The sequence below is a fragment of the Arachis ipaensis genome, chromosome B9 (assembly GCF_059453495.1).
Source record: "Arachis ipaensis isolate K30076 ecotype BB chromosome B9, ASM5945349v1, whole genome shotgun sequence".
Lineage (NCBI taxonomy): Eukaryota > Viridiplantae > Streptophyta > Magnoliopsida > Fabales > Fabaceae > Arachis > Arachis ipaensis.
In genome coordinates, this window is record NC_142444.1 from 45,071,502 (window position 1) to 45,087,926 (window position 16,425).

Here is a 16,425-nt window from a genome sequence, read left to right on the forward strand (position 1 = left end):
ATTGGTAAATGAATTGATGCCTTAGATGATAGTGTGGCTAATTATGTTTGGGCCGGAGGCCAAGGTTAATTATGTTTGGGCCGGAGGTCATGATTGACTAGATTAGTGCTAAGTATTGGTTAAAATGTTATTTTACATGGAATTTTTGTAAGAAAAATATGAATTTTAGATTTGAATAATAAATTGATAATCGCTATGTTTTGAAAATAGTTTTTAATTACAATATCTTCTTACGACAATTCTTAAAAATCCTCTACTGAGAACTCTTTCAAGCATGATGTTCTCACCCCCCTATAGACTTCTCTTTTCAGGAAACGGATGAAGAAACTTATGAAGAGTTGTTGAGTTTAGCTTATACAATATGAATGTATTAGTTTAGTTATTATTATTCTTCCCTCGCCATTAATATTACAATTTTGTAAGAGGGATAGGAGTTGTGTGAGTTGTATGTTTATAATATGTACAAGTTACTTGAGTAATAAGTTATGTATAATGGTATATGCTTGATTGTCTTCAAGATAAAGTAATTTTTCCGGTTTTCTTTCAAAGGAATCAGCGGTACAGTTTCAAGTCAAAGACTCCTATTATATTATTAAATATATAAAGTCGTCGTAATACTTCTTACTATCAGAGTGGCGCAGCCAGAAGTGTGACATTCTGATAATGAGGGTGTTACAGAAAGGGTGCTATATATTAAGGCCACCAGGATTGGCTTAGAGAATGCTCTTTCTCAGATTAAAATACTGTTATTGGTGCATCTAAATGTAATATTTTGATGTTCTCTATATTTTTTAAGAGACTTTTCCCAGCCGGTATTACATGTAATAGATATAATATAATATATTTTGATTTGTGTTGTTTAGACAAAAAAATATATCTAACTTATAATGTAAATTTTATAATTTAGATTTTTTGAATTTGTCTTTTTTAGACTTATTTTGTGATTATCATAATTTTGCAATATGATTAAGCTTTAAAAAATCTCATAAAATAGAGTAAACTATGGTCACGATTTTAAAGTAGGATAACTATAGATAAGCTTGACCATAAATAAGGCTATGATCACGGTTTTACAAATGTGTGAGCATAGAATAAGCTATGGTCACGGTTTTACAAAAGGGTGACTATAAAGTAAGCTATGGTCAGTATTTTATAAAAAGGTGAATATAGAGTAAGCTATGGTCACACTAAAACTATGACCATAGATTAAGCTATGATCACGGTATAAAATAGGGGTGACCATAAAGTAAACTATGGTTACGGTTTTAAAATAGAGTGACCACAGTTAAGTTATGGTCACACTAAAACCGTGACCATAGATTAGGCTATGGTCACAGTTTTACAAAAGGTGACCATGGAACAAGTTATGGTCACAGTTTTTACGCGTGACCATACGGTAAAAGAACGTGGCTTAAAGTGTCAGAATTTAAACACTTAAACCATAATCATAAAAAGTGTGACTATAGATAAAAATAAAAAACCGTGACCATAGATCTATAGCCACGCCATAATAAGCTATGGTGAAAAAACCATGATCATAGATCTATGATCACCATTTTTATTAATTATGGTCACAGTTTTTCACTATGACCATAGACTTTTTTTGTAATGAATAATGTTCTAATTTATTTTTAATGCTGGATTCAAGCCTTTAAGAAAAAAATATGAACAATCTAGATTTAATCTAGTGCCACTACAAGAAAAAAGGCCTATGACCACGCTTTTTTCTTGCCAGGCTTCAAAAGCGTGGCCAAAAGTGGGCAATGGCCACGCTTTTATGAGGGTGGCGATAGATTAGAGATTTAGCCACTTTTTTTTGCCACGCTTCAAAAGCGTGGCGAAAAGGATCAATGGCCATGCTTTTGTAAGGGTGGCAATTGATTAGAGAAACGGCCACGTTTTTTTCTGCCACGCTTCAAAAGCGTGGCTATAGAGAGAAACAAAGACGTTTTAAAAGTGTGGTGACAGGGTTTCATTACGGCCACGCTTACAAAACGTGGCCATATCCTGGTACTCTTTTGGCACACTTTAAAAGCCTGGCCAAAAGGTTTTAAAAAAAAACTAATAACTCCAAACCCAATAACCCTGAATCCTACTAACCCTAAAACTTCAAAAGCTTCGAGACTCTCTCAGTCTCTGTCACTCACAACCCCTAACCCTAATAACCCCTCACGCTCCACCTTCCACATCCCTATCTCAATCTCCAGCTCCCGCAAACCTTAATCCCAATCCGACTCTGCTCTTCGCGCCACCACCCCACCGCCGTTGCAGCAACATCATCCCACCTTCTCCTACGTGCCGCCTCAGGTCTCTACTGGACCTCCCTTCGCGCCTCCCGCCGCCCCCTCTTTCTGGCCGCTGTCTCCTCAGGCACCGCACTTCTCCCCGCTGCCAAATCCATCCGGAGGCGCTGCTCTGCCCAGCCTAGCCTGCCAGAATCCGTCGATTCCACCTCCTGGTGTTAGCTCTGCGGCTGCAATGGCTCCCGGTGTCGCCTCTGCTGCCGGTGGCGTTGCGGTTCCGGCGTCTGTGCCGCACATGCAGCCAATGATGTCGTATCAGGCTCCCCCGACGTCTTCTCCTCCCTCGCTGCCCTCCGCTCCGGCCAGTACCGCATCGGATTCGGTACCATCCTCTCCGCCGGTACCTTCGTCTCTGCCCTCATTGTCGGATTCATCGCCATCTACGCCGCTCCGTTCTCCCTCGACCCCGTGCCATTCGTCAGAGACGTGCTCTTCTACTTGACGGCAGCGATGTTCCTCTTCTACGTGTATCTTGGCACGGAGATCTTCCTGTGGCAGGCAATTGGATTTGTAGGGTTTTATGCATTCTTCGTTGGTCTCGTGTTCTATATGGACTTGGGAGTAGTTGATGGCAGAGACAAGAGTGAGAATTCTTCCACAGATCTTGAGGAGCAGAAGGAATTAGTTGCGGTGCACGTTGACTCTGACGCCAAGGTTTCGGGATCTATGAACGATGAGAAGCGCATATCTGGATTTCCGGGAGCTTATGGATTGGTATGTTTTAATTTCAATTAAACTGATAATTTTTCTAATTTAGAGTTTGATATAAAGGGATTTGGTTTTTTATGGCAATTGGATCTGGTAACTTGGCTTTCTTAGTTTGTTACTTTGTTAGCTAGAACCTGAATGAAAGAAATAGTAGTAGGAATAAGGAACCTGATCTATGTTCTTACCAACTTATTTGAATTTAGGCGTTGGATTCGTTTGATTCTTTTTTGCAGTGTACATGGTACTGTGCACGTTTTCTGATTAAACTCATTGCATTGATGTAACCATGATCATTTTGATTGTATAATTAAGAATGAGCTAGCGAATCGCCTTGCAAAACTGAGTCGCAACACGGCGTGATGAAGAGTTCAGATAAACCTCCGAAGGGGTCGAATTCAGGAACCCTAGCTGCTGAATCACCTGTTGTGAACAATCTTCTCCTTCCCTATCTAAGGTTTTTGAAACCAATGGCTTCCTCTCCTCATTTTGATGATGTAAGACACTCCTCCTTTTCGAATTTTATTTTTTCTTTCCCCTTTCTATCTATGAATCTCGGCCCTCACTTCAATTTTGTCAAACGCAGCAAGACTTCGATTTTGAAGGTGGATTTTTCGGAACATGTTCTGGTGAGAAGAGGCCCTCTCCTGATTATGATGACGAATATTACGATAATGACCCTTTCGCACTCAAGAAGGTAATCAAATATAATCCACTATAGTTTAGTTTATTATATGTGATTCTGCATTACATGTTCTCTAATTAGAATGTTCTATATGGAAAATGGAATACATTTGTCAATTGTACATGACTCGTTGAAGGTTGGATATTTGTTTTCTAAAATTGTACTCTGTTCTATTTGTTATTGGTTCAGGCAAAATCAAAGGCTGAAGAAGCTGCTTCTGGTGTAACCACTGGAATGATATTGTCTCTTCGTGAGAGGTATAACAAAATCTTAGTTGTACTGTATTCAGGTTGCTGTGAGGATATAATTTGAGCCTAAACTTCTTTCTGTGGCTCTTTCTTTCTGGTAGTCTTCAAAACTATAAGGATACCCTTGCCACATGCCAAGTACGTCTTACTTTTATGAATTCAATTACTCAAAGTTGATATTCTTTTCTTGATCGAAGTGGACTGTAGTTTATAATAATGTTGGATTCATTAATGCTTCAGGAAAATGTAGCATAGATATGGGTACATAGTATGGTCATTTTGCACGAGGTAGGGCATGTATGTGTGTGTATATTATATAAAATGTAAAACAGTAAACAATAAAGTAATTGAAGCATATTATATGCAATTTTTATGATGTTGTAACTTCAAGTTTTTATCAAAATATTAGGAAAGAAAGCAACATCTTAAGAGGAATAAGACTTGAAGAAATGAAGTAGTGTTTTATTTCATTTAAAAGTAAACCAAATAGTGTACTTGTCAAATTTTATGATTTGTAAGTACTAACTTAGATTTAGCCCTTTGGGTACATATGCTTGTTGTGATGTTTGACCAACTATTATCAATTATTCGTGTGTACCTAGCAGACTAGCAGACTAGCAGAGAGCCCTGGCCATAATGTTTGATTTGTAAATTCTCATAGCAGACTAGCAGAGAGCCCTGGCCATAATTTGTTCAAATTGTATTCTTTTACTATTTTTTTTTAATTGTCATATCTTAGATTGAATTCTACCTTTTCCTTTTCTTAGAAACTTGATTAGATAATTCCATATTTAATTTATTTTTTATTATTCTTGTTTAATTTGGTTACTAACTTACTATTATTATTATTATTATTATTATTATTATTATTATTATTATTATTATTATTATTATTATTCTTGTTTAATTGGCCACAACTTAAGCATATCAAGCATATTTCTGTCACTGCTACCTCTCAAGCTTACGAGTAATGATATTAACAAAGCCAAACTGGTTCATCTCAGCCCCCATATGTAAGCAAGCCATCAACTCATTCACACTTCAAGCTATTGCTTTCACTAGGCAAATCTTTTAGTAGTATTATTTCTTTCATTGTGATTTTTAGGTTATTTGAACAAAGAACAAGATGGAGACTTGGCATTACAGATGAAGATCAATGCATGTTACTCTTGGATTTTTCAATGTGAGTTGATTAAAATTTATAAAAACTGAATGTGACTATAATTTATACTTTTTCAATTTGCTGAAGTTATTTTCTATTAAGCTTTTCGTTTGTGCTTGATATATGTTGGATGAAACTTTGTTTTTATAATCAAGAACCAAGCTGTATAAATCATAGTTGTAGCCTACAATTCAAATAAAGCATCTAGATGAATGTAAGAATATAAAAATAAAATTGAAAACAAATCATTTCCAAAATACATAGAAAAACAAAAGAAAAGATTACTTGAGAGAATTACAATTTAAAATTAGTTGTATTCATCATATATAGCAAATGTATAAATTCATTCAGATGTCATTTTTAGAATTAAAAAATATCTCATTAATGGGAAAAGGAAAAAAGAAAATTCAAATGCATCTCATTACTTGAACATAGAACTGCTTCAAGAAATTTTATAACTTTCATTCAAACATGTCAATATTAGTAGCAAACTAAATCTCACTTGATTTTTTCTTACCTAATACTCTACATTTTCCATGTAAAAAATAGAACTTAATCATAAACTGCATTTTTCACATAAAAAAGAACTAGTGAGAACAACGTCCTTACTACTACCAGATGACCTTATATAATATGTGCATGGTGCAATTTGCCATTAATATGAAAATTTTGCCCCATTGATATGTGCCAATAAGAACTACCAGCCATTAAGAAAGAAGCCCATGGAATGTAACAACCGACGCAGTAAGTGGCGCTGATCGGTTTCTGTCCAACCGCATTTACCCTTTTCCCACCATTAAAATAAATTACTACCACTATAACCGATTTATTACAACTCCACCACACTCTTCTAGTAGTGGGTGTGTCTTCTGTGAACGTCACAAAACCATAGCTTCCAACCTTTCCCCATGGTCATGCTCTCTATTCTCTATAATATTTACTACTCTTTTTGCTCATTTTATTTTTTACATTTTTTACATGTGTTATAAAAGAAAGAAAGAAGAAAATAAATCTTCCAAAGATTGTGAGAGACATTATTCTATTTTGTTTCCTTTCATACACTCCTGAGATTTTGCCTATTTGTCTGTGAAAGGAATCTTCCCTTATTGTTGTATTTTGGGTTGGTGAAATGAGAATGTCCCGTTAGCTTTCTTCATTAGCTCAGCTGTTGTTTCTGCTGGTTGGATTCTGATTCTGATACTTTTTCTTTGGGATGACAAAACAGGTTTGCCTCAACTGAAGAAACTTTTTCTCCTAAAGAAAAAAGAAACAGCAAGAATGTATGGGGATTGCCAAGTAATGTCTACAATGGGAGGCAACGTAGTTGTAAACTCATCCGAAACACTTTTCTCTTCTCTGATCCAAAACAACAGCTTCACCTTCATGCCTACCATGCATTTTCATCACTCTTTTCCCACCATGGTACACAAAACAAGCCTTTTTCTTCACCTTAATTATTATTGCTTCTTGTTTAATCAGTTTGTGTGGTTTTAGAAGGAAGAAGACGGGATCTTACGAGGGAAGGAAGAGATCATGGAGAGCGGTTCAGGGAGTGAACAAGTTGAACAATTATGTATGATCTAAGGGAACGAAGTTTAAGAGGGCTAGAAGAAGGAGGAACAGCAAAGGACTTAGGATTTAAGTTGTATTATTTTTGTATTTTTCTTTAGTTTTTAGTTTTGGAATTTGAACTCGAGATTTATTTTGTATTTGAGTATTAGTTTTTTAATGTATAAAACAATTATAGCAAAAATTATATATGTCACTAATTATTATTTGATTTGTCTTATAATAAAAATTGTATACTATATTTATAAGTTTGGTAATAAAAAAGAACTGAAAATTTTATATTTTGTATCGATGAAGGTAAAAATTAGAAAAAGGATTTGTTTTTTTTTTTAATTTTACAAGGCTATCGCCACGCTTCAAAAGCGTGGCCATATCTTGCTATCGCCACGCTTTAAAAGCATGGCCATATCTCTCTCTATTGCCACGCTTTGAAAGCGTGGCCAAATCTCTCTCTATCGCCACGCTTCAAAAGCGTGGCCATATCTCCCATATGGCCACGCTTTTAAAGCGTGACCATATCTCTCACATACGGCCACACTTTAACGGGTGGCCATTTATAAAAAGCGTGGCAAAAGAAAAAGCATGGCGATAGGTCACCAAAAGCGTGGCGGTAGCTCAAAAAGCGTGGCGAAAAGCTATCGCCACGCTTTTTTCAGCTTTTCGCCACGCTTTAAAAGCGTGGCAATAGAGCTATTTTCTTGTAGTGTGCTTTATGATTATTCTGTCTTTTTGTTGGAATTTCTGGATAAATGATGTAATTTGTTAATACCCGTCTTTATCCTTTGGATGAGAGATGGATATTATAAAAATATTTTTTTGCAGATTCATGATAATGCTACTACATTGCATGAATTTTAATTAGGCACTATATTTTGATAATGATAGACTTGCTCGGTCGTCAATGTGATACTTGAAACACTAATGTGATAGTTGGAACACTTAATATATGGCACTACTATTTTATATATTTTTGGTTTTTACAATTTCACTAGCTTTAGTCATTATTTGTTTCAATTCAATACAGGTGTGCTCATGAAATAATATAAATTGAATGCCAATTGCTATTATACTTGTTCTTGTTTTTAATTTGGCTAGCAGGGAACTCAGGCGATGTTAGTTTGAAACTAATTAATATTCTTTGATGTACTAAGTTGAATGGTTAGTTATTTATGGTATTTCACTTAATCGCAGTGTTATCATTTTCTTCATTGCATTAGATTCATTAGAGTGACTCTATTTCACTATCCATCCAAACTTGATTTAGAGTTTTTTTTTTTCATTCTCATTAGCTTGTGTATGTAATCCATTAAACTCATTATCTATTTACTTAAAATTTCACACAAGCACTAATCTAAAACAACAACAAAAATTTTATTCACTCATTCATTCATAAATTTGGAGTTAACATAACAAGTCTATCATTGTGAAAAGTAATTCACAACAAATTAAAAACACAAACTAACACAGAGAACCACATTGCCGAATCTATTTTCTCAATTTCTATTTACTACTTTTTTTTTGAGAATTCTCTAATACAACTACCCTCTTCTGCAGCTATCCATCATTTTCTCTTAGAATCCAAGAACCACAACATCCAGTTGATCAACATCAACAACATCATCCATGGCATCATTCTTGTGACTGATGTCAAAGACCATGTCAAACCAAGTAAAGAAGTTGCAGTGAGGTTTCTTTTCCTGCAGCGACATGAAACTCAAAAACATATATACTATACTTAAATCATATGCAAAATCACAGTAGAATAGAGTTAATTACCTTATACATTGGACACCCAAATAACAACTTTCTGAGATTCTCCACCATGCTTGATTTGGTGATAATTGCATATAACTCACAAAGGAACTTCGGATGTTGTCCCTTGCTTAATTAACCCCTTGTTATCGGCAATATTGTGGCTGACCCTCCCTCTATAGCGGTTGGAATAGGTTGAATGTTGTCCACTATTAGCCATTGAAACAGGGGCAATCTTAAGGAAGGAACTAGGGTTTCTCATTCTCCATTATCGTAGCAAGCTTAGAGACGGAGTGAGAAATGGGTTTAAAAATGGCGTCGTTTTCGTAAATGAGTTCAAGACTGAATTGTCCATCTCGCACAAATAAACACAACGGTCACGTGTGCGAGTTAACGTTTTACGTCAGTAGACAATGTTATTGGTTAATGGCAATAATTGACGTAGGACTGTATTGTCTAACAGAGATAAATTTTGAAAACTATATTATGTATTTTAAAATTTGGAGACAAAAATATCTGATTTTAAAAATCCTAAGAATTGATATTACTCAAAATGTTATAAAAATTTTACAAAATTATTTCTTTAATTTTAGTAAAAAAATATTGTCAAAATTACGTAATTATAGTAGGCAATAGGCCAGGCAACGTAATGGTAGCCACCATCCGGCCTCCAATATATATACCAAAAAGCACCAACGTCGCACCATGGTGGAAGAGATCGAGTGATTAGATTCCAAAACCCTGATCAAAATTTTTTCGATTCCAATGGAGAGAAATACCGCGATGCCGCATCTCCAACTCCTTCCACCACCACCGTAAGATACTATGTTTTTCTGGGTTGAGTTTTGGGATCTTTGTGAAAATGAACCGTGTTTGCAGGTATCATTTTGGATGTCTGAGAAAAGATACTCTACCCATTATGCAACTTGAAGAGGTATTGCTTCTGTTGGTAGTGAAGTTTTGTTGTTGATTATTTGTGTTTTATTTGGATTGCACTGAGTTCTTGGACTTTCTTTCCTTATTAGATTCAAGCTTCTATTTCTGCGGTATGGAACACACAAGGCTTGAACTGGCCTAGTTCCTTCGAGCAACAAAGACAGATAACAGGAGACCTAGACTTGCTTGATTGGCTTAAAGCCATGTTTCGTTTCCAGGCATGTATTTTGACCAACACACAATGCTAGAGGAGAATGATTTATTATTCATTACATTTTTTTTGTATAATCTGCTTAAATTTTTATTGCATATGGTAAATTTGTGTGCAGAGGGACAACGTCAGGAATCAGAAAAAGCATTTGATTTTGCTGCTTGCTAATTCTCATATAAGGCTACACCCTAACCCTGAGCCTCTAAACATGGCACGTACCTGTCTAATAATGGCCAATTCTAACTTCAGATGGCATATGAACTACACGGTCTAATGGCTGGAAATGTCAGCATTGTTACGGGTGAAAATATCAAGCCTTCTTATGGTGGTGATGAAGAGGCATTTCTAGGCAAGGTTATAACTTCCCTCTACCGAGTAATAGACACGGTATGCTTTTGTTTTATCAAAGACATTGCAATAGTCAAGTACTTATATTCTCTAGGTCACTACGCCCTTAGTAATCCAGTTAATTAATACAGGAAGCCAAGAGGAGCAGAAATGGAATCGCTCCTCACTCAGCATGGTGCAACTATGATGATCTAAATGAGTATTTCTGGTTTGTTTTCTTTTTGTATTTTATCTTTGAATTGATTTTTTGGTCTGTTTCATCAGTTGTTATTGAATTTATTTGATTTATTTATTTTGTGCACTGTGTTGCAGGTCACCTGATTGCTTTTCTCTTGGATGGCCAATGCATGATGATGGTGACATTTTGGATGTCTGAGAAAGAATACTCTGAACCTGTAATAAGTTCATTTCTCAAGTTGGATGACATTGAACATGCGAAGAGTATCTTTGAGGAGTGGGAATCTAGAAACCGGTATTTCAGAAATTTTATTATTCCAAACATGATGATAGCAGCTTACAGCAGAAAGGGCAATATGGAAGAAGCTGAAGCCATTGTTAATAGGACAATCATGAAGGGAGGAAAGCCAAATTTATGGACTTGGTCAGGGCTCTTGCTTGGATATATTCCACAAAGAAATTTTTCGATGGTTGTTCGATGTATGAAAGAGGCAGTTTCTATCTGTGAAGTGGGGTGTAAGTGGAGGCCACTACCGGACTCCTTAGCTGCCATTTTTCAGTACTTGAAATTTAATGGAGATATGGAGGAGGCAGAGGATTTGATAAGGTTACTCAGCAGCAAGAATATTATCTCCCTTGATGTTCATAACAAGCTGATGAGTTGGATTAAGGATGTGGAATCAAATGTGCCTGCAATTGATGTGCTGGGAGGCGATTCACATAAACAAATTGGGGAAATTTCAGAGCCAGAGGAAGATGGAACACGAACAACCCTGACTTTAAGCCTGGAGGTGTTGGGGTGTTCGAGGTCATCTCAATTAAGCCAGTCACAATAACAATACTGCAGGTCCGATGTCGCGACGAGGCTGGAAGTTGATCAATCTTGCTATCTTTTTCTTTATTAATCAGACTAGTATTTTGTGGATTATGTTGGTATATAACTTTTTAGGAATTCCGTTACCTAATGTACTCATTCTGCTCAAACAAGACATTATGGTTTTTGATACACTATTACACGTTGAAAAGGATAAAAGTACATTTAAGTTCTTTTAACGCTGTTCTTTGTAGATGTAATTTTGTATCCTAAAAGCACGTTCACTTGAAGTAAGAAATTGTAGTTTTTGCGTTACTTTGACGTGTGTTTAGGTTTGTTGCTGGTTATTATTGGTTTTAATAATTTTTTCATAATTTTTTTTATCATTTTTAATACTTTTTTTTATATTTTGATTTTTTATTTTTTTAATTAATTTTTTATTGTAATTTTGTTATAATATGAATTATTGATTTTATTAAAAATGACAAAGTAAATAAAAAATTGATCATATATAACAATAGAGTCATAAGTAATAAAATATTATTGTCCAAAATAATACTAAATAAAAAATACTGAAAATATTAAAATAATTGTAGAATATTTTTTATTTGATATTATAAAATTTACCATTGTAATTTTTGTGTACGGTTTATTATTCTAATTTTTTATAATATGTATTATTGTTCCTATTAGAAATTATAAATTAAATCACTTGGAATTTATTATAAACTCTTTCATTTTCTTCAAATTTTTTCAAAAAATAAATATCATACGTCAATAAATGAAGTTGGACAGGTGCTGCTAACAGGAAGGCAGAGCGCAACAGGTGGCTCATTTGCTTTTTCTCGGTTATTTGGAATGTTTGCCTCGAGAGAAACGGACGAATGTTTAATAACAAGGAGGCAACTGCAGAGGTGGTATTTTAGAAATCTTTAAACAGTTATAGAGGATGGAATAGTTTAGATCCTTTCTGTTGTTGATGGCAATGCCAGAGATGTCATTAAGGAGAATTTTGTCTTTATTTTCTTATTTTTGTTGAATTGTTGGCTTGTTTGTCGCTCCACTTTATTGTGTTGAGCTCTCTTATTCAAAAAAAAAGTTGTATAGGAGAATATGTGTTTCATTAAAATATGTAGTGTTTGATTATTAAAATATGGAGTAGTTTTTTGGTGAACTGTAAGTAGTAATTCAAGCTGTTTTTTGGAAGTATGGATTTGTATTACATTATTTTTTGGGTAGAATGTAGGTGTAGTCCATGTTACAAAGTAAAAAAAAAATCAATTCTTTCAAAAAAAAAAATGGTCTTTAAATAGTTGGTTCAATCAAACCAACTTGGATCGGTCTGTAAATACATTAAACCTTGGGTTAAAATTAGTATTTTTAACAACTATTGTACGGATGTTATCTCATCCCTTCATTTAGCATCTTATTCCATGGTCCTTCAAGGTCTTGAAAATACTTTTCCCACCAAAGACATTCCCATCATATCAGAAATCATTGGTACTATATTGCCGTATAAGTTAACCTGAATACGATCTCCCTTGAAAGTTTATGGTGCGAATTATCAAATCTATAGAAAAGAGAGGCATCTCAGATTCAATTTTAATTATTGAGAGAGAGAGAGAGAATTTTAATTCACAAATTAAATTGGTTGGAATGTAGTATGTAGTTCAGGGTTTTCATTATCGTGATCATGCATGGAGATGCTATTAATTTTCAATTTAATTCAAATACAATGACAACTTTTTTACATTATCATATTATATATTGTCATCACGTTATACCTATTATAATTGTTAATAATTTCACTTCCTATCAAAATAATCATTTGAATAGAAGATTAATTGTATAATAGTAGTACATCAAATTTCAACTCTTTTATTAGGTAAAATACATTTTACCTTTACAAAATACTATCCTTCTAATTTGTTTCTGTAAAGGTTAGTATCATTACCTCTTTACTCTCCTATTCTTTGGTTTTAGATAATGCTGCTTTTTTAGATAATTTGTCCGTAAAAGATTATTCGTTCTTTAAATTAGTTTTTTTAAAAAAAATTTAATCAAATTTGTTTTTTAAATCTTTTAAATAAATCGAATTAGTTCTTCTATCATTTTTTATTGACGACACTAAAATTTATTAATGTGGCACATTAAATGATACTATAATACACACATATATAAAAATTTTAATTTACTATTAGCATGATAAGTTTATGAAATTAGATCAAATCAAAACCTAATTAAAGAAATAGCTTTAGGCATTGGAATCTTTCAATTTAGAGTTGATTTGATCTAATTTTATAAGCTTATCATGTTAATCGCAAATTAGGACTACTAGGGGTGTGTTGTTGTGTCACTTAACGTATCATATCAACATATTTTGACATCGTTAGCAATGGAAGTGACGGAAGGACCAAAATGACTAACTTAAAATCTTTAAAAGACAAATTTAATTACAAAAAATTTCAAGTACTAATTTTAAAAATAAGTGATTTTTTAAAGATTAATTTGACTATATATATATATATAATTTACTTATAATATTTTTTATTCTATTTAATTTTTAAGTTTGAATAGACGCAAGAAAATGAAAATAATAGATTTTGGGGGGGGGATGATATCCTGAAGTTGATGTTACACAAAGTTTCTGTAGACAAAAATTGCAACACTAAATAGTACATATTTGGTTTGAAAGTTTTTTTCTTAAGTAAATAGATTAGTAAAATATAAAAAAGGTAAACATTTAAATATTTTAAAATTAAGAGAATAAAATACATATGATGAAAGTTATAAATTTAGTAGTGATTAATTTTTAATTTATCACTTTATCAACTTTTTATTTTAGTTTTTTTTTTTTTCGATTTAGGTGAAAATGAGATAGAAAGCTCTTCTTTAATATGAGTTCGTTTTATAATGTTTGTTTATTTGAAAAATTCAATATAAATTTAAATGGATTGTTATTTTAGAAATTCAAAACATAATTTCAATACTATTTTTATCCATGCATGCACTCATTTTTTATCTTTCTTTAATTTGTTGAGATACTTCGTGGAACTACCAATGCGTTTGTTCTTGTTTCAGAGTAAAAACATTACTCTGGCATATAATTTATTGAGAGGGTGCGATTTGTTGTCCAATTTCTTTTACATGCTAGGCGTCTATAAGAAAAAGAATAATCATCATATAAAAATATATATTTAATATCTATAAAAAAATTTGATTATATTTCTATATGTTTGATTAGTCTATCATATAGGTTTAATTATTACATTGTAATGTTTGATTATTTTTTGTTTTGTCAAAAGTACTTGTAATAATATATATCTATAATATATAAAAAAAAAAGTGTGATAATTGATTGGATAACAGATTTTCTATCTTCAAAAAGTACGTTTTTTTTTAATTTAACTGTTTCTAACTTTCTATCTTTAAAATGTATTTTTTTAAATTTAATTTTTCTGTAAAATTACAAATTAGATGAAAGATTCTGATTTTAAGCTATAATTCAAATCGAAAGTTTTAATTAACCTTAAAAAAAAGTTGAATAAATGACTTCTTTTTCAAGTTACTATACAAATAACTTTGAGTGTTGTTGTTAAGTCTGTAAAACGAAGAATTTTTTTTTATTTTGTCCCCCCTGAAAATTATACCGAACATAAAAGATAAGAGAAATAGAGTTGACACCATTATGTGTTTAGGTTCAGTCTTTTAATGCAATGAGATTTATATCTAATTTCTATTATAACAATGATAAAATTTTTACTATAATTTTAAAAAAATTATAATTACCAAATCCAAAAGATTACAATGTAAAATTTCTAAGCTTTTCACGAAGTTTATCAACCATTAATTTCACCTATTGTATTAGAAAAAATTTAGAGAGTCAACTACTATATAAGTCAATTTAAGTTAACTTTTTTTTATTTTTAATTTTAAAATTTTAAAAATTAAAATAGTGGGGTGTTTTTTCTTTTTATATAACTAACTTGTTTGTCAACTAATTGACTCCACTTGACTATATTCTTAATTGATTCTCTAACAAAACTCATTTTATTATTATTTTTAAGTGATAATCCAACTTAAAAAAAAAATCTAACTTAGTTCATCAAACACTAAACGTCCACATAAGCTTAGTCAATTTTTAAGTACTAACCCAACTTAAAATAAGATTAGTAAACAACTAAAATACTATTACAATATAATAAATATTAAGACTTTTCTCAAATCTATCTCACTTATCTTTTTTGGCTTATGGCTTTTATTTTGATTTCTCACATAATTAAATTCAGCTTTTTAAAATTATAGAAAAGAGATGAAAAGAAAAGATAAAAAAGACATTCTATGTAAGCTTCATGGATAAAATGATGAAGCTGTACTGAGAAATAAAGAAGAAGCTATATTGAGTGCGAACGATTATAACATTCATCGAAATGTGTACAAGGTATTAGAGTCGGATCATCTTAAGTACTATGAAAAATACAAGAAGTTCAGTAAAGATTATACTTAGTTGATTTGCATTTCACTTTACATACGAAAGGATATTTAAAAGGTTAAAAGGTATAATGTTCTGCACACTTACTTAACTACATCGATTTTGAGTGATCACAACTTAATTATCATGTCATTTGTGTGAGGATCTTTCCGTTGGTTAGAACGGATGGTGCAGAGATAATAAAAGTATTGTAGGAAGCAATAGAAGCAACTTATGGTAAAACGTAATAAAAGTTTTGTGGTGTTTGAAATTGTTGCATTTGCATAAATATAAATCTCAAATATTTTATTTAGATAACTTGTCTATATAAAAATTTGTAGATAAAAGCAAAATACAAAAAAAAACCTTACGTTATTATGTTTATTTTTTTCTTTTTTTGGCAATAAATATGGAAATTTTTTTTGATAAACATAAAAATTTTGGAAGAAAAAAATAAAAAAAAAAAAAACACAAAGTTTAGATGCGTGTTTATTAAAATATAATTATGTGTTTAGTTTAGATAAGACATATATTAAGTTGAGCTTTTTTTATGAAAGTTTTATGTGTTGCAAAAATTTTTGTACTATATAATTAAAATTTATGTATGTTTTTTATGAAAATGTTAAGGAATGAACATTTTGAAAAATACACATAACTATAAACATAAAAATTAATTAATTTATTTAAAAAAATCCATAAATACTCTTTAGTTAACTACCGCCAATGGTACTTGTAAGCTAAACCTGAGCATTCCCTACATGACAGCCTTGAAACATGAACCAAAGTTTTATTACATAATTCAACAAATTTCAACATTGTGATCAACTAGGCCGTGTGAAAAGCATATATTTAGCAAGGTGGCTAACAGCAATAGCCCACATAAGGAACCCTAAAGAGCAATTTGGATTTTACAAGGCACATGGCTCCAATTTAATTTTCAGCAAAGGCCATGTGAGTTTTTCTGTCGTTGCCTTGCAGTGGCAGCAACCAAACCATGTCCCACTCTACAACATATTTGTTTTCACGTAGGACACGGTACCAAAA

At 32.4% G+C, this 16,425-nt stretch overlaps 3 protein-coding genes across 5 annotated transcripts; all 3 read left to right on the forward strand.

Annotated features, from left to right (window-relative positions):
- The first annotated feature begins 2,141 nt into the window (after positions 1-2,141).
- On the forward strand, positions 2,142-6,856 carry LOC107619357 (uncharacterized). 3 transcript variants are annotated; one of them, XM_088500085.1, is made up of 9 exons: positions 2,142-3,017; positions 3,245-3,505; positions 3,595-3,705; positions 3,883-3,950; positions 4,043-4,079; positions 4,865-4,954; positions 5,047-5,124; positions 6,329-6,525; positions 6,598-6,856. In XM_088500085.1, exons 5-9 carry the CDS (start codon positions 4,073-4,075, stop codon positions 6,685-6,687), a joined length of 462 nt encoding a protein of 153 aa, XP_088356211.1. In that variant the 5' UTR covers positions 2,142-3,017; positions 3,245-3,505; positions 3,595-3,705; positions 3,883-3,950; positions 4,043-4,072; the 3' UTR covers positions 6,688-6,856. The 3 variants fall into 3 exon arrangements, with proteins under 3 accessions (XP_088356211.1, XP_016177109.3, XP_088356210.1); XM_088500084.1 differs by having other exon boundaries at positions 2,149-3,017; positions 3,324-3,505; XM_016321623.3 differs by lacking the exons at positions 4,865-4,954; positions 5,047-5,124; positions 6,329-6,525; positions 6,598-6,856 and having other exon boundaries at positions 4,043-4,261.
- Positions 6,857-9,129: 2,273 nt separating this feature from the next.
- Positions 9,130-11,129, forward strand: LOC107616932 (callose synthase 5-like). The gene is made up of 5 exons (XM_088500380.1): positions 9,130-9,358; positions 9,450-9,578; positions 9,690-9,958; positions 10,051-10,127; positions 10,232-11,129. The coding sequence occupies exons 3-5, from the start codon at positions 9,821-9,823 to the stop codon at positions 10,293-10,295; spliced, it is 279 nt and encodes a 92-aa protein (XP_088356506.1). The 5' UTR covers positions 9,130-9,358; positions 9,450-9,578; positions 9,690-9,820; the 3' UTR covers positions 10,296-11,129.
- LOC110266832 (pentatricopeptide repeat-containing protein At2g20710, mitochondrial-like) lies at positions 10,420-10,932 on the forward strand. Its single transcript, XM_021111865.1, has one exon. It carries the CDS (start codon positions 10,420-10,422, stop codon positions 10,930-10,932), a length of 513 nt encoding a protein of 170 aa, XP_020967524.1.
- Positions 11,130-16,425: the final 5,296 nt, after the last annotated feature.